General features: G+C 33.8%; 1 protein-coding gene across 3 annotated transcripts in view; it reads right to left on the minus strand.

The window, feature by feature from the left end:
- The window catches only part of USP34 (ubiquitin specific peptidase 34), a 248,353-nt gene that overhangs the window by 105,546 nt on the left and 114,992 nt on the right, over positions 1–27,815 (minus strand). For all 3 annotated transcript variants that reach the window (XM_042932359.1, XM_042932358.1, XM_042932360.1), the window contains 11 exons: positions 25,741–25,856; positions 25,524–25,651; positions 17,324–17,413; positions 14,764–14,859; positions 9,581–9,663; positions 6,903–7,057; positions 5,550–5,663; positions 3,662–3,761; positions 3,398–3,557; positions 553–679; positions 309–456 (listed from right to left, as the gene is read on the minus strand). In XM_042932359.1, coding sequence (XP_042788293.1) covers positions 309–456; positions 553–679; positions 3,398–3,557; positions 3,662–3,761; positions 5,550–5,663; positions 6,903–7,057; positions 9,581–9,663; positions 14,764–14,859; positions 17,324–17,413; positions 25,524–25,651; positions 25,741–25,856 — 1,317 coding nt within the window. The remainder of the gene's footprint in view (positions 1–308; positions 457–552; positions 680–3,397; positions 3,558–3,661; positions 3,762–5,549; positions 5,664–6,902; positions 7,058–9,580; positions 9,664–14,763; positions 14,860–17,323; positions 17,414–25,523; positions 25,652–25,740; positions 25,857–27,815) is intronic.

Genomic DNA, 27,815 nt, shown 5'->3' on the forward strand with positions numbered 1-27,815 from the left:
CTGGGGAAAAAAGGGAAACAAAATATAACAAAATAGCAAAGAAAATTTATTGGGTACAACTGGGTACTTAAGTAGTGCAGGGAAACCTAAACTTCTAACTCTCTTATTGTTTATCAAACAACTTCAAAAATAAAATTTTAAGAAAAATGAGGAAAAACGTTTGCAAATAACATCTGAAGCAACCCTTAATACTTCCCTATGAATCAATGGCATGATACCAAAAGGTATCTAGAACCTTAGATACCAAAGGTTCTAAGTTCATATATAACAGAACCTAGAAAATATGAAAATTTAAACGTTGGACTTACCAGGAAACTCTCCCTTTCGACTGCTTTGACCAAACTCCTGAAGCTGAGCTTGTTGATTTATTTGTTCTTTCTGTAAATTTTCATACCAATGAGTTACTTCAGCCCTAAGATCTGCTACCTGGTCACTAGGATACATTTCAATAGTCATCTGAAATATGAGATGCAACCAATTTAAAAATACAACAAAAACAGTTACTTGAGCTGGGAAATGTTATCAATTTTGAAACTAAAATTGTGTAACTACCTTGTCAGGAAGTCCGGCTGGCTGGCATACGACCCTTAGCGGCAGGGACTGTTTGTCACTCAGTGCTTTCAAATGACTACTAATACCAGTGCCTTCAATTTGCCACTGTCTGAGATGATAGGCAAACCTAAAACACACAAAAACCACACATAGGAAGAATATCATTTTAACCCATATTAATGTTACAGAAGTTGTTAATATTTCACAAAATGAAAAAGCCCACAAAAGGTTGTAGCATATTCCAATGTACTCTACAGCACTAAGTTTAGATTCATCACACTGAATTAAACTTTAATGCATAAATACAGCTAAGAGTTCCTTTAAAAAATAGTTTCCAAGAAAAATTACTGAGGGGAAAAAAAAAAAACCCACTGAGAAGATTACTTATTTTTTTTAAAGGGGGGAGTGGAGGGAAGTAGTAGAGGCAGGAGGAATTTAAAGCAACAAACTAATCCAGAAAGTGAAATGGCAAGTTTTCATTCCTACATTCAGAAGAGGAAAAAAAAGGATTAGGAAACTTTTTCAGAGACAGAAATGTATCCTAGTAAATATATGTTAACCAGTCTAACAGAATTTGAGTACTGATTCCATGACGGCTAAAATTATAAAATAAAATCACAAAGACTAATCTTTAGGAAGAAAGGCATATAGCAGGTGACTCACTAAATACTGTCAGTTTTCTAACTGATTTTCAGTCGTTGAAGACAGGATCCAAGATACCTGAATTTAGTTAAGAAAAGAATTACCAATATCAAAACTACCCAGCAATTCTAGAATAGGACATAAAGTAAAGGAATAAATGGACTTGATTTCCTAGAAGGTATTCAATGTCCAGCTTTTATGGCTGAGCAAAAGAGTGATCTTAATTTTTTGAGGCCAGATAATTATTTGTTGTGGGCAAGGGGACGTAGAGGAAACAGCTTTCTGCACTGTAGGATGTTTAGCAGCATCCTTGGTCTCTATCCACTCACTATAATGCCAACAGTAGCCCCTTCTCCCTTCGGCTGTGGTAATCAAAAATGTCTCCAGACATTATCTAACGTACCCTGGGAAACAAAATCACTATGGCTGAGAACCACGGTTTAAATGATAACCCTTTTTCTTTTTAAAGAAAATCTTTTTTAAAAGACAGTTTTATTTACTCTCTTAATATAAGGAACACATAAACACAATAATTACTTTATACTGTAGTTCTATAAATGTTAGGCAATTTTAAATCAGAACTAAGCACATTAAGCACTTGAAATTGTACAGTGATACTACACAAAGATGTGCATAAAAATACCTGACATTTTTACACTAGATCTTAGTTTTTTGAATATTCGTTTCCTAGTTTCTCTACTTAGCACCCAAAAAATAAGTATTTATGTAAGTTATTTAATACCAACATTAACTTCTAGAGTGAAACATGAACAAATACAAAGATTTCTATCGAAGGATACTACAATCATTTTTCATGAGTTAGAAAAAAATTGTATATCTGAGAAGGGATTTTGGAACTGAAATTCATTCAACTTATAAAAAGCACCATTGAAATTTAATTTACTTTTAAAGACTTTTAAAATAAATACTTATTTGAAAAACACAGGTAACACTGTGTGAAGACTAAGGGTTTGAACCAATAGGCCCTTTTTGGTTTGTGGTTTGTAGACTCTGCAGCAAAAAAGGATATTTTGGAAGAATATATATCATCTCATTAACAGTAACTATCTCCACTAGGAAGAGATAGATTACAATGACTTTAATTTTCTGTAGTATTCCCTTAGTAAAATATCTGAATTTATTATAAATAGTATGTATTAATTTTTTAATGAATTTGAATAAGACACATCACCACATTTGCTTATTTATTTTTATTTTTACAGTGGTAAAAGTTACAAGGCACTGTGATGTTTCTGTTCAAAAAAACTCTAGAGTTCCCTTACACATTCTTTAAAAACACAAGGAATTACTTAAGTATAATTCCCACAAATTGCAATCATAATCAAAATAAAGAATTTTGCGATGCCCAAATATACGAAATCATGAAGCCATGTTATTTATAAGGAATGTGTAGAATATCTTTTATTCAATATTTCCTGATATTTTAAGTAGAATCTCAATAAATATCAATTGTAAAATTCATTATCAAACTAACCTCTGAAGTTGAGAGATTAATTTTAACAATTTTTTCCAACACAGTTCTTTGTATTTTTACATTTACTCATGATTTTTAACAAACAGAATTTCTTAATTAAAACTATCTACTCACCTTTCATTTCAGTCGATATATTCATAAATGTTAATTTGCTTTATTTCTGTATTACACAGGGTATGTCTAAATTAATTATACAGATATTCATTAACACAGAATTTTTTGATCATGTTTCCATGGTAAATGGAAATTCAAAATTAAAATACTGTCTCCTAGTCCAGGAAGAAAAAAAAACAGCAAATGAAACAAATGACTCAACTTGATTCAACTATGAGAGATTATTTGATGTTCTTGGTGAGGGTTTTAGAAACGTTTTTTGGTGGTAGTGTTCTGCCTTTCAATCATAGTAATACTTTCTTAGAGGTGGAATTCTTTCTAGAGATTCTTATTCATGCATATCTTCTCAGTGTTTAAGAATTTTTAAAGCTCCACAATATTTACTGGGAACCTATATTGCCTATTTCATGGCAAAGTGGTACATATCATGAATAAAAATACCTCTATTACTAACCCTTCACCTGTGGTAAGTTAAGCTTTCTACCTGCCCCAACAAAACCTTTAATTTAATTTTAAGAATACTTTTGTACATGTCAGCAATAAAAGAAAAAAGCCTGAAATTCACTGTTAATAATGTGGTATAAAAAAAATTACCTTCTCCTAAATGCTTCCAGATGTGTCTTCAGCATAAGGAGTCCTCTTTCTATAACAGTGAGACTTGAGTGTGATTCCTGTTCAAGACTGCTAGAAGCTATCATAAGACTCTCCATACACTTACTAATAAATTCTTGCTCCTTCTCCAAACCCGTTTTACCTGAAAATCAAATGTTTAGCTACGTTAAAAAAACTAAACAAAAAATAGCCAAACAAAAGATTCTCACATAAAAATCCTCACAGACAGTATTTCAAATCACTCACCATTAATATAATAGGAGTTAATATACTGGATAGCTGCTCGACTGACATCACCAGACTGTGCTCTCAGAGCAATGCCCCAAAATTGGTCCATACCACAAAGCTAAGAAACAAAATATAATGACATTTATAAATTTTATCACTTGCCAAACAACGTAAATGATTAGAAGACTGAAATAACAAGTCTTAAAGTCACACATTATCAAAGACCTTTAATAACCTATACAGTACTCAGAGGCAATTCCTATTACAGAGTTACTAAATAATAAAAATTATGATAAGAGCCTTGGAAGTTTCCTCAACTACTGAAATATATCTCTATTGGTTCTAAAACTACTTATTTATAAAGCAGTTAACTCTGTGTGTGTGGAGGGGGCATAATGTTTCACTCAAAAGTTGTGACTATGTAGAGGGAAAAACTCAAATCCCCACAACATGCTATAGGTGAATAAAAACAAAACACACATACTTAGCAGAAAAAAGTTTCAATGCTTTCATCCAACTTACTGTGACAAAGCCACTGCTTGAAGATATTCACAGAAAAATTTTAAAATATGCTAACCCAAAATGTCACTTAAATTTATGATGTTAAGTATGAGATGACAAAGAGAGTGTTTTCACTGAAAACAGAAAACGTGGAATCAAAATTCTCAAAAGTTGGGCAGGCTGAAGCAAGGTACCCTTCTGATAGGTAACTGAACAGGCTCAGCATTCATATCATCACTTACAAAGCAGTATTACCTCAAAATTAGAATATGAATACTTAGGTAAAACAGATCTGTCTGGTTGCCTGAAATTACCAAGTTGAAATGTATAAAGTAAGAATTAAGACCAAAATATTAAAAAAAAAAAAAAAAATACTATTCAAACAAAGAAAAAAGGTAAGAAGATCCTATGAAAGCATTGCAGATCCAATTAAAATTATTCTTTACCACACAGGTTAACATCAGTTTTCCCTGTCTTTATAAACACAGCCTCAATTTCTAATGAAAATTCATGAAAAATGAGAGTACATACTCTCAATCAAAGCTAGCATTAATAAACTGGAACGTCCAATGAAGACTTCAAATAATTAGTCTGTATTAGGAGAATCTAAGAATTAATGCATTCAAGAAAACCCAGAAGCCACCCAATGAGGCAAACAGAATAGTAAGCCAGAAATAAGTCTAGCAATTCATGAGCATTCATGAAAGGATGGTCATGCCTCATGGTCAGAGATGATTTAAAGTAGATTCTATTCCATAGTGCTGTCCAAGAGCAAGTAAAAGCCTGGCAACAACAAATGGCATAAAAATCAGATTTTAGACAAATCAACCTTCAAACTGACAAAACTACTTGATTATATTATCTAGGAGCTTTTAAGGGACTAAAAGAACACTCAGATTGCCTCTCCTGCTTTAAGGAATGTGTAATAAGTTATCATTAAGCACAACCAGGGTTACCTTTGATAACAAAAAAGTCACCAAATCTGGGGCACCTGGGTGGCTCAGTCAGTCAGTTAAGCGTCCGACTCTTGGTTTCGGCTCTGGTCATGATCTCATGGTTGGTGACTTGGAGCCCCACATCAGGCTCTGTGCCGACAGCTAGAGCCTGCTTGGGTTCTCTCTCTCCCTCACTCTCTGCCCCTCCCCTGCTTGTGCTCTGTCTCACTCTCACTCTCTCAAAATAAATAAACATGAAAAGAAATTGTTAAAAAAAAATCACCATATCTGCTTTATAAAGCTTTTTAAAACCAAAAGATAAAGCTTTTTAAAACCTAAGAATAACAGTCTTCATAGTTAGCAAATTCTCTGCTTGGTAGACTACGTAAGATAATTCAGTAATCTACTTTGAGAAATAAAAGAAAAATTCCTTAAGCTGACCTAATAAAATAACAGGTCTAAATCCATACCTCAGAGTTTGAACCACCATCATAGGCACTGGTCGCCAGTCGAGCCAAGTTACAGAGATGCTGAAACAGGTTTAACCCAGTCATGCTAATTGTTTCAGGTTTTAGCTGGGGCATCTAAAAAAAAAAAAAAAAAAAAATTTAAGCTAGTTTAGTGTGATGATTAATGCATTTTATTGAATTTAGATTAACAAATTTAACAAAGTTAATTTTATTGAAACCACTGAAGAAGAAAATGTATCTGCTCAAATTTTTAGTGCTGATTTAAAAAATTAAAACAGATACTAATTTAATGAAAATTTTATTCAAGTCATAATTGAAACCTAATATCTGTTTCAATTTTTAAGATATATCTATAACTAGCTCCAAATCAGAGGGCATGAATAAAACATTTTATCACTTATTGTATACCTATCCTATATACATTCATTAGATGTGTAGCTACATGTACAGTTTGTGTGTAGGTCAGGGAGTGAAATGAAGATACCCAAAGGTCATGTGTAGCTTTGTAGTAGATCTATTAAGTGATTTAGTTTATATGTACCAAAACTCATTCATATATATTCAATTCTACCACAGAAGTAATGTGAGATTCTGCAGTCTATGTAATCTCAAAAATAAATATAAAATATGGGGCGCCTGGGTGGCGCAGTCGGTTAAGCGTCCGACTTCAGCCAGGTCACGATCTCGCGGTCCGTGAGTTCGAGCCCCGCGTCAGGCTCTGGGCTGATGGCTCAGAGCCTGGAGCCTGTTTCCGATTCTGTGTCTCCCTCTCTCTCTGCCCCTCCCCAGTTCATGCTCTGTCTCTCTCTGTCCCAAAAATAAAATAAAAAAAACGTTGAAAAAAAAAAATTAAAATAAATAAATAAATAAATAAATATAAAATAGTCTAGTGCTTTATTATCATCAATGTTTCAAAATTAAAATGGAAATTTATTACCTGAAACAACTGTGGCATCTGATAAAAAAGAACAAAAACTGGATAGAAAAATATCTTTAATAACGTGACATGACAGTGCTTCCTAAAAATGACTTTCTAGGAATCTACAAAAAATCTGGAGATTGGCTTGTATCTCCCATAGGACTGGCTAAAACCACAGCCATTTAACTAAGGAAGATTCAGAGAATATAGCTCTTACTCATATTCATATCAATATAAAGACTATAGAGGATAAAATTAAAGTAAAACCTAAGTGGCAAAATTATGTAAGGACTGCTGAAAAATAGTACAGGTCTCTTTTAAAAATCTGTGTCACAAGAGGAAAAAATGAACATTACAGAATTTGTATTTCAAGAGATAAAAAGGAAATGTGGAAAAAGAACATAAACAATAAAACTGTCAAGAAATAAAATTACCTTCTCCAGGAAAAGATGTTTGTAGGTTTCCATTCCCATAGCATGTTGATCTTTACTTCGAACTTGATTTAAAAACCAATGAAGTGCATCATCATAACACTCAGAATCTTCTACTAAACAATGCCATAAAATGTCGACTTGCTCTAAACTTAACCCTAGATAAAAATTACAAATTTTGAATCATGGTACATACAATGTTTTAGTCCTAATTCAATGTACTAGAAGCACCACTATATGCAAAAATATCAAGGAGATATTTTATAGCATTTTATAAAAATTATCTTACAAGAGATTTCACACAATTTATGCTTTCAAAGGCAAAATATAAGTAATACGGACATACCATTGTATTACAATAAACATGATTAAGGTGAGGTAATCCTCAAAGCTGAGGAGTCAGTTCTAAGGTTTAAGGGTTAACAGTGCACACACATCATGTTTAAAGATCATTCTGTGCACATAGAAGAGAAACAATAAATATCAATGAGCATTATTTTTGGAAACTATGGGGAAAAAAAGGATCTGTATGATGAATAAAGCAAAATGTAATTGACTGCCTAAAAAAGAAAACAGCAACATGTCAGGGTATTCAATTAGCTGGGAAGCCAATGTAATGAAATGAAATCTGTGTGGTACTTTGACCCAAGTATTAAATGATTCCAAAGTCTGGCAGGAAGAAGGCAAAAGAAAGGCTCAGAACCAAAAAGAAGGTATTATAAGCAATCACAAATATGAATGTGGATAAAGGAGAAAATCTGAAAGGGTAGAATAAAAGCATCACAGGGATTTTTAAAGTATATCATAAAGGGTTCCAAAGCCTGGGTTGCTCCCGAATCAGAAAGGATGGGAAAATACGGTACAATCATAAGAAACCTCTTTCTTGGGAAAAGTAGATGAGATCCAGAATAGAAAAAAAAGGCTTCAGAAAATATTTACCTAGTAGCAGTATCAGTCTACAGAATCTGATCAGAAAATAGGTATCTATCAGTTTCTCACATAACCATACAGGTTGAAGAATTTATACCCCTGGGAGACAATATTAAAAAATAACAACAAAAAATCCAGAACCAACTTTAGTATCTAATTTAAAATACATTCAATAATTAAGAAGAAAAGAGTTGTAAAAAAAAAAAAAAAAAGCCAAAAAACAAAAAAACAGTATCCAGGTTAATTACAGTAAACTATATGATAAAACAGAAGTGTATTCATAAATGACTGAAATCACCAATTCACATTCAATAGGCAATGCATAAGATTTTACTAAATTTTTTTAAGAAAGTAGATATTGGTATATTAAATCAGTATTTACTCACTGAATATAACTTTGGAATAACTATATCATCCCTGAAAGGAACTGTGCCAATAAGAGAAGAACAATTAATCATATGGGAGAACTGAAGTCTTCGCTTTGATTCTACCTCAACAGTAGCTGTTTTAAGACTATACACAAAGAATCTACACCACGCTCCCTGAGATGGGAAGAGCAAAATAAATAATTCATTATTCAAATACTGGTAAGAGTAGTGAATGGCTTCCAGTGAGAATCTATACTAAATAAACATGAAACTTAAAGGTCATATGAAATTATTTTTGCGGACAGTATCTGTCTTGGTCTGACTTATCCATGTATAAGATTGGTTTTTTATATTTTACATTATTTATTTCTTGTATATCGTCAGTCATAATGGGTATGATAAAAAACCTAATAATATGAAACAAAAGCTTCCTATCAAAAACAGGTGTCTTCATTTTATAATCTTGTGGTATCATTTTAGTGGCATTTGTTACAAAGAGCTTAACTTGAAGAAATTAAACAGTAAAATAAGCAGTGTATCTCCAGCATAGATGTGGACGTTAAGAGAGCCATAATGACACCTCTCAGCTAGCAAAACACTTTGTAACAGTTTGACTATATTAACCATAGCTAAAGAAAGGGAATGTCCTAACCCAAGTATGGGTTGGTTTGGGTTGACATGGACATACAGAAAGAGTGTGGACGGTGAAAAATAACACAATCTGTCTAGCAAGAGAAAACGAGCTCTGGCCAAAATAAATCAAGCTTCCTCTTCTCTTCTGAGAACATTTAGCATGTGGATTTAGATATGATCCACACCCTGAATTTACCAGGCTAATTTTTAAGATTAATTTTTAATGAAATTGAATTTGAGATTAATCTAAATAAAAGGAAGGTCTTCTAAATGTCTCTATCACCCATGAAGCCAAGCAAATTTGGGTAAGATTACCTCTAATAATAATACATAGACAGTGGCTGTTTCTAACTAGAGTGAAAGAGGGATTCTACAATACCTCTAATAATAATACATAGACAGTGGCTGTTTCTAACTAGAGTGAAAGAAGGATTCTACAATTAAAAGAAATAAAAATACAGATACTCCTAAACACAGTCTCTTCTCCTACCCTAAATATCTTGTTCTTGAGATGAGTTGTTTATCCACTGAGAAACTGGCATTTTCAGAGACGGAAGCAAAAATGTGTCAGGGTCACGCTCATATTGCCATACATACTGAGGACATTTGGTATTAAGAATATGAATTAATATTAATTAATCACTACAGAAACCTAAAGGCATGAGCACATTTAACTCGACTCTTCCAAGAGTCAATACAGACCTAAAAACTGATTAAAAGACTGATTAAAAGACTGATTAAAAAGCTTACTGAAATGATCAGGTGATCCCAGAGTTGAAAACACACAAGTCAAGAACTGAAGTCGAACTTGAACTTCGGCACTATGGCTGTACCTATATTTAAAAAGTCATTAAAATAATTAACTGAAAGATCCTACTTCTTAATTATTTTTAAAGATTTAATGGCCCTAATCTTAAATTATACCGAAGAAGTAAAACTCCACTTTTGTATCATAATTATTAAATATTTTAGTTACACTTGACCCTTGAACAACATGGGGTTTAGGGGTGCCAAACCCCATGCAGGTAAAAATCTGTATGTAACTTTTGACTTCCCAAAAACTTAAACGCTAATACCTTACTGGTAATCAGAAGCCTTGCTGGTAACATACACAGTTGATCAACACATAGTTTGTATGTTATATATGTATTATTATATACTATATTCTTACAATAAAATTAGCTAGAAAAAAATGTTACTATGAAAACTGTAAGAGAAAATACACATACAGTACTATATTTATCAAAAAAAATCTGCATGTAAGTGGACACATGCAGTTAAAACCCGTGTTGTTCAAAGGTCAACTGTATATAACTTTGGTTATACAAAAAAAAGTCATAAAGCCAAATGGTATGTTTGAGATTTATGTTATTTAATAAATTATAAAAATCTGCAAACATTAGAAAACATACTTTTAAATTAGATGAGAAAGTTTGTAAGAATGTAACAGTGGAACAAAAGAAATACGCCATTTTGAAATTATGCAATATGCACATAGATTAGAATAGTTAAATAAAAAACTGCATCTCCATCTAAAAATTGCATGTTTCATTATCACTGTCCCGCCAGTGATAACACTATATTCCTTAAACAAGAAATGCTTAACGAGTATCAGTTCCATAAATCCAGTTCATAAAGAATGCAGCTAATACAAAATTGGCATTTTTGAATGTTACCTCAAATGTAAATGATTATAATTCATGTGCACAAAATCAATGCTTAATGTAAGAATTGGAGGCTTGTTAAGTTGGTGATTTCACATGGTTCTCTGGGAATTCAGTTTGTAAGCATACGCAAAGAAACAGTATTTTAAGAAGCAAATGTTGGTCTGTGAGGGAGGAAGGGTGGGTAGAAGATGCTTCTGAAGCAGTAGTCAGGGGCCAAACTGTGGCCAGCCTGAAATATCAAACAGAAGAATGTGGTATTATTCTGGATGGAAAAGGAGGTCGCAGAAGGGTGTTGGAGGGGAGAGAGGACTGACATCAGGTTTGCATTTTAGGATTCCTTTACCAACCCTGAGAACTGTGGTAATACAATGCTCTAATTCCCACAGGCATCTGAGCACCCAATCAATGAAACTAAATCAATCATGAGGGGATTTATTTACTTATTTATCAATAAATTTATTTATTTATAAATTTATATCCAAGTTAGCATATAGTACAGTAATGATTTCGGGAGTAGATTCCGATGATTCATCCCCTATATATAATACCCAGTGCTCATCCCAACAACTGTCTTCCTTAATGTGCCTTACCCATTTAGCCCATCCCCCCAAATCAATCATGAGTTCTTCTCTCTCTGTTACAAATCAAAGGCTGGTTGTGGATGAACTGTCCAAACTGCTTTGCCAACAAACAGCAGCAACCAGTCTGAGCCCTGATCTATATCCCAGGTTATAGAGAGTCAAAGAGCTTAAATCAATTTCCTATCACCTTCAAATAAGTGCAAAATTTTAAAAGCTTCCCAAATTAGCTGGTTTCAAAATATCCTACATTCACCGTTGAAGTTTAAAGTTAAGGTTTTCTAAGGTTTAAAGATTAAGTTTGGTGGATATACCTTTGCTGTTCCTTACTGTCCCATGTTAATGTTGGCAAAGAAAAGATCAACTTTTGTGTCATTATTGTCACAGTGCCCTTTGTGAAGATGAAAGTACATGTGGCAAGATGGCTGGGTGGGGAGGAGGGAATACAGTAAGCAACTCACAGACCAGAATGCCATCCAGATAAAATTCAAGAACAGCTCATAACAGCTCTCAACCTTCTACTAAAAAGGACAGATTTGATAGCAGAAGGCTTGGAGTACAGGTTCAAATTCGAGTTGTATCATCCATCAGTTCTGTGATTTTAAGTAAGTTACCATACTTCTCTGAGCCTGAGTCTGGGGGGGGCATTGGTCACAGACATAAAGCGGAAATGAAGTCTTGTCCTGTACAAAGTGTTTTCATTTCCTGAATACTTCCTTCTTCTATACATACAACTCAGAGTAACGGACCCAGAACCCTAGAAGGCATGGACCCAGTCCCTTTGTCCTCTCTTCTTCAGGTTCCATAGTAGAGCCACTGGCTCCACACTTCAAAGGACTCTGTCTGCTCTGTCAGGGTCTCACTGGCTACTGATATCGCCAACAGGAAATTTCTTGAAATGCAAAACAAAGATAGTATTAATACAGAAATCTTCTCATGGGCATGTCCATGGCTTCTGACATTACAGGAAATATAGGACAAAAATAATCTCCCTAATGGCATGAAACTTTAGCAGCAAACTAATACCTTAAAAAAAAAAATTGTAGCCTCAATATTGATGCAGATAGATTTTCTCGAGAGGCCACTGGATTTGAGAAATATGTAACATGTCTATTTGGGAAAGCTTTCATACCACAAGAATCTTTTCATCCTAGGTGACCATCTTAGTAGTAGGAATGCTACTAATCCTAATTGCCTACCTCAATTGCCTACTAAAATTCCTACTGAACAATTAGAAAATAATGGGCCACAAACTCAAGAGGTCAGTATGCTTTAACAAAGGGTAGCAAATGTACAACTCTGTTCTACAGCCTGATGGAACAAGGGAGTTCTATCAAAACAGGCCAGATAACATCTCTCTATGGTTTTATTCTCCTTAAGATGCCAGGCAACAAGGCAGACTGGAGGATTGGAAGGATACTGTGTACCCTAAGTATAAAACTCATCTCCAGAGAGCACCACTCCACTATTTACCTTTTTCACCACAAAAGCAATGCTTATATGATGATCTACCTATCATTCCACTAACAAAGTGAGCAACTTCCCTGTACACAATGCTATGAACTAATAAGACTTAGACCTGTGTTTATTTTTTGGCACTTAATGTTGGACCTTCTCTTTCTGAGGATGATTCACCTATGTCTTGTCTTCCACACGCCTTTCTTAAGCCTCCCATCCCTGCTCTTCAAGCCCACAGGCTTATAGCTGTGGTGAAAGTTCTTTTGTAACTTAGCATTTTTCTACTGACAAGTAACTTGAATTCTGTCTCCTAAAGATGCTCAAGATGTGGGTCATGTGTGGTTTTATTTCTGCTTCTTGTTGTTCTTGTGATTTTTACAGATCTATGGAGATGCTCAGATTCAGGAAACCATGATTATTTTCAACCTCTGCTTCAAGAAGAATTAAAAGGAAGATACAGACTATGAAGAACACTTAGAATTTAATAGCACTTAAAGACATGCATCTTGTGTAGAGATAACTTTGTAAACAAAGCTATAGAATAAATTTAAGGAGGTATTTCAGAAATAATTTGACAGGCTTATAGAATAGGATGTCTAAAAAAAAAAAATCACTGAGTAATAAAACAGGAAACATTGGTTGAGTTTAGATTTTAGAGTGCCAAAAATACTAGGCTGAAGAAACTGGAAATTTATTTTTTATACGGTGAAGAATCTAGATGAGGGTAAAGGGCAACTGTCTGTTTTATACCATAGTTTGTTTTAGTCAGGTAACTATATAGATAACCTATGTGCCAGGTGCAACTTACTAAATTATTTCATTTAATTCTTAAAAAAACTCATGAGGTAAATAATTCGAGTCTATTAGGGAGGGAACTAATCAAAATAATGTCAAAACAATACACTCATAATCTAAACTCAGGTCTGTATGATTTAAAAGCCCAGGTACTTTCTTCCAGTACTGTATTACATTCCTAATAAAATAAGGATAAGGAATTAATGAGCATAGGGGAGAATGAGGCAAGAAGCCTGATCCAGAGGTTGGAAAATAGGCCTGGAACAGTGTCTGTGGGAATGTCAACTTGTGAAAAGACATGGGATATATTTTAGCACTAAGATAACTAGACAATGACGACAGTTATAATGCAGAACTCAAGAATACTAGAGAAAGCAGACTATTCCAGTATTTATAAAATGTATTTATAAAATGAATTATAACCTTGGTGCCACTATTTATAAAATGTGTGACCTTGGGCAAGTTACTTATCATCTCATAGCTTAAATGTTCTCATTTTTAAAATGAGTCTGCCTACCTCAAATGAGTTGTTGCATATCGTGAAGTTAATACTTAAATGGTATCTGGCACATAGTAAACATCAATGAACACTGCTATTTTTATCATCATCATCTCTCATGTTTGGAAATGACAGAGCAACACGAACAACAACAAAAAAGGCCCCAAAGTCTCCAAGTGTCAGGTGACTGAGAGGATGGTGGGACTCTGAAGGACATAGTAAAATCTGGAAACAGAATGGATTTATGGGGAAAAATAATTCAATTTTGGAGGTAAGTATGCCTTAAAGGTGAATGAATTTTCTGAACAGTCTGCTCAGTTTTCATCTATGTGGAAGTCTTCTACATCAATATTTTCTCAATAAATACTAAGGCTAGCTGATACTGACATTAAACTGGTTTTCTCAACTTAGCCATCAATCTCCACCAATTGACTAATAAGCAGAAGCCTTCTGAATTTTACGTTTCCTTCTCGGCAGACATGTCCCTGTAAGAAGCTTTAAATACCATTATACCACTGAACCATTTCTACCAATTCTTATCCAAAGTCACATAATGATGAAATATTTTAAAATTTCAGCATCAATGCCCTAATATAGTAACACAAGGATATTGCTGATGGTGGGGGAGGGGGGCGGGGAGTTAATTTTTAATTCCTGAAAACAATGACTTTGAACAGAACTAAACAGTGAAGGTTAATCAACCCCCAAAAGTTATACAACCTACATGTCCCTAAGGGTAAAAATTATAGAAATAACATTATAAAATTCTCCAACTAAAACAAAAAAGAGCCTTTCTTTCTCTTAAAATTTTTACAACTAAAATTTTCATCACATTTATTTACTATATGAAAGAAAAGGAATAAAAGTACTGGGACATTATCTTTCAGAGAAAAGACAATCAGTATTTAAACATAACTAACCTAGTTAAATACTTACAGTGCATGTTTTTGTCTTCCTTCTCTTACAGCTTGAATATAGTATACCAAATTATCAAAGAAAAGCTTCATCATGTTCAGTTCTTTTTCTGCCCACCTGTCCCAAACGAAAGCAAAAGTAATTTTAAAGGCATAGGGGAAGAGAATAAATTTATTCTAGGAAAGAAAAAAATATAGATCTAAAAATTCTTCTAATTACCAAAAATTTACAGGTTCTATTTATATTTAAACTGTGAAAGATACAAAGCAATAGGTCTTAATTTTTATGAATTAAAATGTCATTATTGTTTTTTTTAATTGTTTTTTTTTATTTTTATTATTTTTTTTATACATTTTAATTTATTTTTGAGACAGAGAGAGACAGAGCATGAAGCGGGGAGGGTCACAGAGAGAGGGAGACACAGAATCTGAAACAGGCTCCAGGCTCTGAGCTGTCAGCACAGAGCCCGACGCGGGGCTCAAACTCACGGACTGTGAGATCATGACCTGAGCCGAAGTCGGACACTCAACCGACCAAGCCACCCAGGTGCACCCATTATTGTTTTTTAATCTCAAAATATTCAATCTCTATGAAGAGGATAAAATGTCTGACAAGTGTTAATTATAAATGACTAATATGAGTTAATATTAAAAAAAAGTAGGATTCAGTCCATACAAGAATGGACTATGTGCCTTGGTCATTATTTAGAATTTAGCAGAATGCCTGGCATAGAGTACACATACAACATAACCTTACTAAGTCACTTGATTTTTCTCTGTTATTGTGGAGTATTTGTTAAAAAAAAAAAAAATCAGGTATTAAACTCCAAAATAACCTACAAACACTAGAATAAAAAAAGAAAAGTGATAAATACAATCACAGAGCCCAGGGTCCACAGCATCCATAACTAACAGAATGCATTTCACATAATACTACCAATGTATCTGCTAAAATGTACGGAAGTATTAAAATTCCAAAACTTCTGATAAAATTTACATATTTTTGCCATAGCCCTCTTTTCAAAATAAGTTACTCTCGCCTTTACAATCCCTTGATGAAGGTGAAGTTAACACAGAAAACATCCAGTAAGCCTCAGGTTTGAAACCAGTTCCAATACACTTGCAGCATGGCTTTGGGCAAGTAACCTAAGCTTTTGAAGTCTGTTTGCTGGTTACCCGAAGATTTACTAAGTGGATAAGGAATAACAATTTCCAATTGTAAAATATGGGCCATAAGAATTTAAGAGATAATATATACCAAATGTTGAGTGCTGCTGCACATAAATTCACAGGATTTTTTTTGTTATTATTGCTGCCAACTAACCCCAGGAGCTCAGAGTTCTTTTAAGTGATCCACTGAAGATGTAGGATCCAGTCTTCAGGAGGGAAACCCTGTGAAATGCCATCAACTGAGCTTATTTACAATTAATTTAAGGACTAAGCTAAAAGGGTTAACTCTATACACTTAGGTTCAGGTACCTGTTAAGTAACTGACCATACAAAGTTTCCCACTTCTGTAAGATGTAATTCTTTGTTATTCCTTAATATAAATCTCCTCAAATGACATCTCAAATATGTCACCAACTTACCCAGGTTAGCTACAAGTAAAATCCCTTTTAATACATCAGAATTCTATCATTCAACCATTTAAAAACTATTCGAAGAGTCAATGAAACTAGATTCACATTCTTCTTATACTTAAAGTATGCTAAATGCTTTTCCCTATGCCTCTGTTAAGTATTTGAAAGACCTTCCCTATACTTACAAATTAAATGGTCACTAGAGTCATACTATAATATTAACTAAAAGTAGAGGATTTTTTTTTTTTTTTAATAGAGGTTCAGGTTAAATAGATCTCATTTAAAAGAGCAAAAAACAGCAAGGGCTTTGAGGGCTTCATCCTATTTAGAACTACCATGAAGTCTTAAGAATTTTTCTAAATGATATTCACTTTGAAAGCAAACAAGTGCTGTTAACAGCTAATCTTAGATGTGAGAAGAAATTAGGTAAAAAGTTATCTTATTTGACCTCAAAAATGAATCCCTCAATAGATTTTTCCTAAAATCTAAATGTCCCTGAAATCTCTCCAAAAGTCTATTTTGAATAAAGCAAATAAACACATTCTTACAGATTAATGAAATTCCTGTTAGCCAACTTTCTCAAGAATATTACCAAAGCTTGGACTAATTTCACATCAAACTACTTACCCTTGAAAACATTCTTTAACATTCATTAATCCTAAATTCTCTGTAAATGTGAAAGAGTAACAGGGTGGTGTCGAAATTATCCCTAACATGATGTAGTGTCTATAATCAATTCCTAGTAATGAGAAAAATAAAAGGCACCCTACGTTGTTTATTTTAGTGTGTCTCTTGTTTCAGGAGTCCTTTACTTTGGCAGATATACTACAAAACTTCACCCTAAAATTAGAGCACTACTTGCTACAGGATTTTTCTTAAACTACAAAGAAAACAAAAGTCAGATTTTTCTTCCTGATAGTAATAAAATCTCCATGGGACTTTGATGACTATGATAATCAAACAAATTTTAAATGAATACTTTTGTTTCTTTTATTTACTTACATTGTAATCCAATGTGTATCATAACTGCTTCCAAACTGCTGAAAAGTACCAAACAATTTTGGAAGAAGACGAAGTGAAATTACTACTGATCTGAAACAGCAAAAACAGGTATTTATAGGATAAAACAATTTTAGATACTATTGCTAATTCTAGCTTTTTACAGAAATTCAGCTATTAAAAATCTTAAATACAAAAGGACTTTAATGAACTTTACATTATAACTATATTTCTTATATAACATTGAAAAAATTTTCCTTAAAGTTTAAATTTATTTTATACAGTAGGGCAAGAAACCCATTTTAAAATCCCAATCTAAAATAAAGTAAAATACACTATAAATACCTGAGCAGAAAAACAAATGAAGAGCATTTAAAAATAAAGAATACTTTCATGAACAAAAAAAAAAAAAAAAATTAAGAAGTCATGGGTACTTCTGAGAACTTAATCAAGGAAAATAGGGACGAGCAGCGTAAGTAAGTTACCTAGAACAGGGCTTCTCAAAATTTAATGTGCGCTGATTCACCTGGAATTTTGTTAAAATGCAAATTCTGATTGGCAGGTCTGAGGTAAGAAATTCTGCATTTCCTTTTTTTAAAATTTATTTTTACTTTTTTGTTACATTTATTTATTTTTGAGAGACAGAGCACAAGTCAGGGAGGGGCAGAGAAAGAAGGAGACAGATAATCCAAAGCAGGCTCCAGGCTTGAGCTGTCAGCACAGCCTGATGTGGGGATCGAACCCAATAAACGTGAGATCATGACCTGAGCCAAAGTCGGATGCTCAACTGACTGAGTCACCTAGGCGCCCCGGAAATTCTGCATTTCTAACCTCCCAAGTGATACTCAAACTGGTTTGTGAACCACATTCTGAGCAGCAAGAATATAGAGAGCATTTTTTAAACTATGCAAATTATCCTTTTCTCCTTAATTCTCACTTAGTATGATCTGCACCCAAGTTGAAAATCACTGCATTATGAGCCATGTTAACAATGGAAACAAACCATATACCTCAAGTATGAAGGAGCAAAAAACGGATTATGAAATCACTCTACAACTTTAAGTAGATCTGAGAGTGTTTATCTTCTGAAAGAAAGGGGTACAGGGAAGATAGAGATGCACACATCCCAGAAGTCTCAATAGGCAAGGAGGTCGGCTGCATGAGCCTTAAAAGAAGCAGGACAAACTCCAATGATATAGTGAATTTTTTTTAAGGCTTATCTTACTTCATGAAAAAAATTTTAAAAAGAGCAAAGTATGCCATATAAGTTAAGTTCCCCAAAATGCCTACTCTTTTTGAGAAGAGTACCAAGAAAATCAGAGTGTAGGGCTGCACTTCAGAATGGAAGAGAAACATGGTAAATACCAAGTAGGAGAAATTAGAAAAGAAAACTTCCTGTTTCTTTTCTTTTTTTTTTTTTAGTTAGTTAGTTTTTGTTTTAAGTAGGCTCCATGACCAACATGGGGCTTGAACTCACAACCTGGCTCTACGACTCACAACCTGGATCACGACTCTGGCTCTACCAACAGAGCCAGCCAGATACCCCAAACACTTCTTGTTTCTGAATAAAAACCCAAAACTGGAGAAATGCATTATCTTTTTGCATTACATTGGGAGTACAAAGCCGTGTGTGATCTGACCCATTTCTCTTATCAGTCTAACGGAATTTCCTTCCAATTTTCCTCTTTATTATCCCTAGTGCACAACTCCTTCCCTGGCTTTATTCAAGTTTCCTCAACTGTCAACAGAGGATGAACCCTCAACACTCTTCCACTGCCCAAGGAAACCCCTTTATTCCTTCCCAATTTTCTTTCATTCATCATCACCTAACGAATAATCCCTTATTTAATGTGTCTACCACTACTATGTGCTTGATGAGAGCAATGACTGTCTTATTCATTTAAAAACCCTGCGTATGGTGCACAATGAATATAGATTATCTAAAATAATGATCTAGCAAAGAACTTAAAGGCAAGATTTTCAAGGAAGGAGGAAGAGCAAGTGTAAAATACTAATACAGTCATGAAGGATGAGGACAGAAAAAAAATACCAACAGATGACGAAAGAAACAGCATATTAATAGAATGTTAAAGGATCAAAACCACACTGGTACAGATTAAGGAGTACATAATTGAGTCATGGAGACAGTAAGTGACTAATATCCACTAAGTGTCAAGTAAATATTCTTTAAATATTTAAAAACATTTAAATATTTGTGTTTTTTAACATTAAACTTTTTAATATTTTTCAACAAGTTGCACAATAATGATAATTGGAAAAATGGACCATGGAGAATCAGGAGCAATCAATTTTAGATTTTTTATCTAAAAGCTCTTGACAAAATTTTAGAAAAATTAAGATATAAAAAAATAGAATGAAAAGATACATATTAACTTGACCTGAGGTTTTATAAGCATAAAATCAGTAAGAGATATCACAAAGAAAAAAAAATTTCAGTCTGATTACAGACTGAAAATTAACATAGCTACAAAATTTTCATCTAAAATCACAAAAGCAAATTTCAAAATTGTTTGCCCAGTGATTTTAACAATGGTTTTAAAATACAAAGAAACAAAATCTAGAAAGAGATATATCTTACTTTATGAAGACATTGACAAGTCTTATAGTGTGCAATAGGTATATATTTTCTGAAAATCTTATTATTTCTTGCAGTCAGTGGTGTTAAAGGTTTAGACTGTTTAAATTTACTTTCCAAATTTTTTACAATAAACATGTTTTCATTTCATGAAATGTAATGTTGCTTGACAATAATGCATAGGGAGCCAGGGGTTGAGTGGATACTGGTTTAGATGAGTGGATGGATAATGGTATGGTTCATATAACTGAATAACCAAAAATAGGAGTGCAGAAAAATAGGACAATTTATAAACTGTGAGTTATCAGGGAGAGATTACATTTTATAGGACTAAAACATTTCTTTAAAAGTTGATCAGGGTGCCTGGGTGACTCAGTCAGTGGAGTGTGTGACTTTCACTCAGGTCATGACCTTGTGGCTTGCATTGGGCTCTGTGCTGACAGTTCGGAGGCTGGAGCCTGCTGTGAATTCTTGGTCTCCCTCTTTCTCTACCCCTCCCTCGCTCACGCTCTGTCTCACTCAAAGATAAACATTAAAAAAATTTTTTTTAATTTCCTAAGAACATAAAATACATACATTTAAAGCACTATTAACAGTTTCTAAGAAATGACCAAATCTGGATCGAATGATCTAAATAATCCCAAAATAATACTTTTTATTTAAACTGCTAAATTTAAAAGGAAAAAATGATATAAAGTGATTACAGACTGAACATTATTAACATAGTTACAAAATCAGGGAAGACAATTTGGTGATGATAATAATTTATATTTCAGTGTTAAAATTTTGTCACAAGATATACACCAACCTGTTACAATTAAAATTATACTGTAGATTTTTTTCCTGTAACAACTACATGCTAAACTGACTTATCAACTTTTTTGCCCAGTTTTGATTGGTGATATGCTTACAAAACTCAACATAAAAGGACTGTTATATTTAAACCTACATTTCACAATTTCTTCTAAGGGTGAAAATTTCAAATACCAAAACACAATCATAAGCAACAATGTGTTTAAGGATAAAATGGTTCAACGATCCAGAGTAACAAGATACTAATTTTAGACTTAATAAAAGATGTTTTACCCTAAAATGCCCTAGCTCTTTGCTTCAATCCAAGAGTTACTGCTGTTACCAGAAGCTTATTACTAGGCAACAGTATGATATTCCTGTAATTACCACCAATAAAATATTATGTTGCCTTAGCAGAATGAACACGTTTGCTGATGTTATTCACAAAGTTATGCTTGAATGATTTTTTCCTAATCCTGGACTACATGTTTTAAGACTGATGCATTCTACAAAATTATTTTTCAGTCATTATAAATTATAGTATATACCAAAAGTTGACATGAAATGCTATATGTAATATAGTCTTTATAGAGGAGAAAACAAAAGTAGTATATAGTACCATCCATTTGTTAATTATACAAACCTTTATTTATATAAACAGGGCCCCTGATACATGATCACTTTACTAAAGACATCTTTTGTACACAAAGGCAAAAATTTTAAGCATATGTGATAAAGTACATACACAGGATCAAGAATAGCATAGGAGACAGAATTCCAGTCTCAATTCAATTCTTGGGAGGACACAAATCTTCAGGGGGTGCCTAGGTACAGGAAATGCCTTCTAATAAACATAAAAAACCAAAGGGGCTGATTACAACCCAACCCCTAAATCCATCCTACTCAGTGGACAGCAGTCTTATCTCACCCAGCCTTGGAGACAAGCCTGAAAAGAAATGGACTTTTCATTGTGGGAGCTACCATCTGCCTCACGCTCTCACTTTATGAAAACATTCTGCAAAGCAGTCTACTGTGTGTTTCTGTAACTTTTAACTTCCTGCACTCTTGAAATGTTCTTCTGTGTCTCATAAAACAATCTGCCTGAGGCTAAATGTGCACAAAGCACACACATGCTGCATATCAGAGACTAGGCAAGGCATCTAAAAAAAGTGTTTACAATGGTTCCATATAAATGGTAGAATTATGGGCGATTTATAGAAGGCTTTAATTTTCTTTTTCAGATCTCTATGCTTCCTGAGAATAGGCCCATATTACTGTTCAAAAAAAAAGCTAAGTTTATTTTTTTAATGTTTATTTAATGTTTTATAGTTGAGAGAGCGAGCGAGTGCACACATGTGGACAAGCAAGAATCCCAAGTAGGCTCCATGATGTCAGTGCAGGGCCCAATGCAAGGCTCAATCCCACAAACGATAAGATCACGACCTGAGCCAAAATCAAGAGTCAGACACTGAACCAACAAAGCCACCCAGGTGCCCCAAAAGCTAGATTCATTTTATCAAATAAATTGGAATATGACCACAGAAAAGGAAAAACAAACAATGCTGACAGGTCTATAAACCATGTAAGGAACTGCAAAGAAAATATAAAAGTTAGTACAGAGAAAATAAAAAGATAAAGCTTCCTTAAGTACATAAAAAACTGACATCACCAAGAAGTAGACTTCTGTGTTCTTTTGTCAAATGTCAGGAAAATGATAAATAAGGTTGCAGCGGCCCATTTGTTTCAACATAAGGAAGAGCTTTACCATTAATATTAGCATCCTTATACAACACTCCTTTCTGATGGTAAACCCAGGGGCTAGATTTGAAAAAGAATTCTTATATTCTTTAGGGTTTCTATAATTCAGATGCCACTACTGACTATTTTGGACCAGGTAATCCTTTTGTTGTGGAGAGGCTGTTCTCTGCATTGATGGATATTTAGCAGCGTCCCTGGCCTGTAGTAATACATCTAATACCATTCATTAGTGTTAATGACCAAAAAATATCTTGGTTGATATTGCCAGGGTGGGGGGTGGGGGGTGGGGGGGGTGGGGGGGGATCACTCCCACTGAAAACCACTGGTTTATCAAGAAACCCAGACCAATGATGTAGATAAATTTTTCAACTTGCATAATAATGTTGGTAAGTTTAACTGGTATACACTGGATGTGGTGTGTATTTCCTATGCTAAAAAATGCCATTATGCTCTAAATATTATCACATATGACTATCGTTCACTACAAAACTAGCATGATACAGCAACCATCTGAAGAGTCAAGTTTGAGGGCAAAATTAAATGCAACACAGTAATCATGTTTACAACATACTCAATAAAGCATTAATTAAGTAACTGTATCAGGATACAGGAACTGAACAAAGGAAAAATGCTTTAATTTCAACTAATCTGGGAGTGGACAAATTAAAGCTTAATAAAAAATCCAGATTGACTATTTTCCGTTTTACACACTTATTTTTCCTTCTGTCCCTTTTAAGTTTTCCTACTTTTAAATGATGTGATGACTGTGGAAAAATAAGAAAATCAAAAAGCATAAGGAAGAAAAAAAGTACTCAATTCTCTCAAAATTAACCATTTTATAGTCTCACATATTGCTTGCAATTTTTAACAGACAAGCCTGTAATTATATGCCTCTATATTGATATGATCTTTAAAAAAAAATCTTTCAAGGCTGCATGATGTTTCATATTTCACACAGTCTTACTGAAGTATACATGGAAAAAGTGTATACCTAATAACTGAGAATAGGAGGTGAACATATCTGTATGATGAGCACCCCCATCAAGAAATAAATCATTACCAACATACATCTGGCTTTCATTGTGCCTCTGTTCTAGTCACTACATAACCCAATAGTAACCATTATCCTGACTACTAAATACAATCATTTTCCTGTTTTTAAACTTTACATAAATAGAGTAACAGTGATACACTCTCATATCTGGCTTATTACACTCAACATTGTATCTGTGAAGTTCATCCATACTATTCCATGCAGCTGTAGTTCATTCAATGTTACTGCTATAATGTCATTCAACAAAGAGTCCACCATTTAGTTTTCCTTTCTACTCTTTTTTGACACTTGGATAGCTATATAAAGACTATTCAGTTATTTTGAATAATGCTACTATGAACTTTCTTTTTAAGTTTGTTTGTTTGTTTATTTATTTATTTATTTTGGGGGTGGGGGGAGGTGAGAGAGGCAGAGAGACAGAGGGATACAGAGGATCAGAAGTGGTCTCTGCACTGACAGTAAAGAGCCCGATGTGGGGCTTGAACTCACATACTGTGAGATCACAAACTGAGCCAAAGTTGGATGCTTAACAGACTGAGCCACTCCAAGCACCCCACCTATGAACATTCTTTTCTTTTTACTTTACTTTTTAAATCTTTATTTATTTTTGAGAGACAGAGTGTGAGCAGGGGAGGAGCAGAGAGAGAGACACACACAGAATCCAAAGCAGGCTCCAGACTCTGAGCTGTCAGCACAAAGCCCGACGCGGGGCTCAAACTCACGAACCGTGAGATTATGACCTGATCTGAAGTCAGACGTTCAACCAACTGAGCCACCCAGGTGCCCCCGGACATTCTTGGATGTGCATTTTGGCAATCATCTGGATGTCTTTCTGTAAGGCACATACTTAGCAGTAGAACTGCTGGAATTAGCAGTGGAACTGCTGGGTCTTAGGGTATGCAGATGCACATATGGGAAATATAGACTGTCACAACCACTTAAAAAAACTGTTTACTGGTTTCACAAAGACGTCTAAAAGACAATTAACATTTTAAAATTAACTGCTATACTACCTACATAAATTAAAAAAAATTAATCTAGCCATTAAAAGCATTCCTTTTAAAGAATGTATGTCAAGTGATGTAACTGATGTGCTAACAGAGGTCTATTTATTAAGTGGTTTCTTATACCTGCATGAAGAAACTGTTCAAACTATATAACCGTTTAAAAGAAAAAGCAGAAACTGTCACACATACTTTTTCTAATTCAACTGAGTTTTAAAAAAAAGTTTATAGCATTTAAACTTTAAAGCTTATTAAAGCATTCAGTAAAATTAAATATTTGTATCAGGCTTAGGCAGAGGGTGCTGAAAACATTGTATGAACAGAACAGAATACAATACATTCAATTAGTAAGTGAATGCCCTATAATAGAGATGGCATTACCAAAGCAGTATAAGAGAAAAGAAACCTGAAACTATACCAATGAAAAAGAACTGAAAATCAAAAATTGCGGTAATCATCTTAGCCCAAGTAAGAAGTACATGGCAGAATTCAAACTAGAAAAAACCCCCAGCCTAATTCTTTATGCATGACACAAGTCAAGACATAAAAGATCGACCCAGATGGAAGAACAATGCCATTATCAAAATGTTTGCATTTCACTTAAGTTTAACTTCATTTATCTTATTTAGGTTGTTTTATATATGAAACAGCTCAAGAACATTTAACTGAAATTTGAAAACACAGCAGTTACCACTATGTTTCCAGAATCAAGAAGAAAGTATTGTTATTATTACTTTGTTTCTGTTGCAGGATATCTAATCAAGGGTGTCACAAGTGCCGAAAAAGAAGGTCTAATTAAAAAAAAAAAAAAAAAAAAAAAAAGAACCCTATGAGGTAAAAAATCTTCGAACCTAGTAAGAAAACCACACTTAAAAAAAAAAAAAAAAAAATTTTGGTTGGTAATGTTTCATTAAATGCTATGAATCCAACATACCATAGTCAGTAAAGAATACACAAAAGGAACTTTACTATATAAATTTTTTTTAAATTCCCATTTACCTGTTGTTTCCTAAATTTTCAAGGCAACCTTCAATGAATCTCATTCGAATCTGTCTATCCGTAAACCAACATACTAAGGAACAGAGAAGCTTCTCTGCTTCATTTATTAATCCTTCAGAAAGATTAACCTACAAAAAATGTATATACGTAAAGTTAGTTTATCCTGTTTGCATTTTGGTGTAATTTTGTAGCCTTTTCATTCTATTAAGTAACTTACCGCATCATCATCTTGAACTATATCCCACAACAAAGTGTTTCCTTTCTTGCAAACGTTATCCAAATTAATGTCTGTCACAGCATTACTGTTGAATTGATGTTTATGAACTGCAGGTCCTGAAGGGATGAAATATAACACACTATAGAGGAATGCAACTGACTGAAATTGTGAATTATAGCATTCGTAATGTTAATAAATCCAAAGTAAAGTGTAACAATTTATTTTTACACCACAAAATAAAAACAATACAAGATTAACACAACAGTTGCTTTGTGAGCTGCAGTGTTGCTTAGAGATTGATAAGACTAAAGTTTAAGAAGAGTTTTCTTCTCATAGTCTCTTCATTATTTCTAGTAACTATGTTTTTCACATGTCAAGTGAACTATATATAAATGCTTGAAACTCAAATTAAGCATAAAGATAATTTTCTTGGAATAATTTTATAGCCAAGAAACATTATTCTAAATTACCTTCTGTATAATGTTTTATACCCCTACATTTAAAAAGTTGTACCAAAGATGATTTACCTACAACATTCAACTAAATGCAAAGATTCTAGTGTAATAATTTAGGCTTTGTGTGCCAAGCTAAATAGATTTTCACTGGTTCTAATAAGTAAAAATGCTTTTTTTGAACAGCTTTACCATGAAATTTCCCTATTTAATTGTACATATACATTGATTTCATTGAAACAAGAATTGTACAACCATCAACACTAATGTTTAAAGCACTTCCACCACCTTAAAACATTCCTTCATACCTAATTACAATTCCTATCACATTCCTCAGCTCTAATCCATTTTTGCATCCACATAAATTAGCCTTTTCTAGAAATTTTTGTAAATGGAATCATACAATTTGTGTAGCCTTACATCTGAATTTGTTCACTTACCAAAATATGTTTTGAGGTTCATCAATATCAAAGCACATATAGTATTCATTTTAATTACAGTATATATGGAAATACTTCATTTTGGTTATATTCAACAGTTAATAGACATTTGAGAGATTCCAGGCTCTGGCTAATATGAATGATGCTGCCATAAACATCTGTGTAACAAGTCTATATGGACACATGCTTTCCTTTCTCTTCGGTAAACTGGAATTGGTGAGTCACAAGATAAATGTGTATTTAACATCTGAAGAATTGCCAAACTGTTTTCCAAAATGTTTGTGCCATTTTACATTCCCAACAATAGTTTATTAGAGTACCAGTTCCTGTTCCTCTACATCCCCACAATACATCAGCAGGGTCACTCTTTTTAATTTCAGCCATTCTAATAGGTGTGCAGTAGAATCTCATTGTGATTTAAAAATTTTCATTTGCGGGGCGCCTGGGTGGCTCAGTCGGTTGAGCGTCCGACTTCAGCTCAGGTCACGATCTCACGGTTCGTGAGTTCGAGCTCCGCGTCAGGCTCTGGGCTGATGGCTCGGAGCCTGGAGCCTGCTTCCGATTCTGTGTCTCCCTCTCTCTCTGCCCCTCCCCCACTCATGCTCTGTCTCTCTCTGTCTCAAAAATAAATAAACATTAAAAAAAAAAAAAAAGTTAAAAATTTTCATTTGGTAAGAGACCTAAGTGGTTCAGTCAGTTAAGTGTCCCTCTTGATTCTGGCTCTGATCATGATCTCCCATTTGGGGGATCCGGTCACACAAGGGGCTCTACTCTGTGCTCAAACTCACTTGTGCTCTGTGTAAGCTCAAACTCACAAACTGTGAGACAATGACTTGAGCTGACATCAGGAGTTGGATGCTTAACCAACTGAGCCACCCAGGAGTCCCTCAAATAAACAAGTATTTTTTTAAATTTTCATTTCCCTAATGACTAATGATGTTTTAGCATCTTTTCATGTGCTATCATTCATTTGTGTATCTTCTCTCTTTGCTAAATTACTACGGAGTTGTAAAAGTTCCTGCATATTCTGGACATAAGCTCTTTATGAGATACATAATTTCCAAATATTTCTCCCAGTCCTTGGCCTGTCTTTTGGTGGTTTTGTTTTAGTATTTCTTTTTTAGCTTAATTTTATTAAAGTGTAATGTAAACACATAATCAAGATATAGAACATTCCTATCAC

The sequence above is a fragment of the Panthera leo genome, chromosome A3 (assembly GCF_018350215.1).
Source record: "Panthera leo isolate Ple1 chromosome A3, P.leo_Ple1_pat1.1, whole genome shotgun sequence".
Lineage (NCBI taxonomy): Eukaryota > Metazoa > Chordata > Mammalia > Carnivora > Felidae > Panthera > Panthera leo.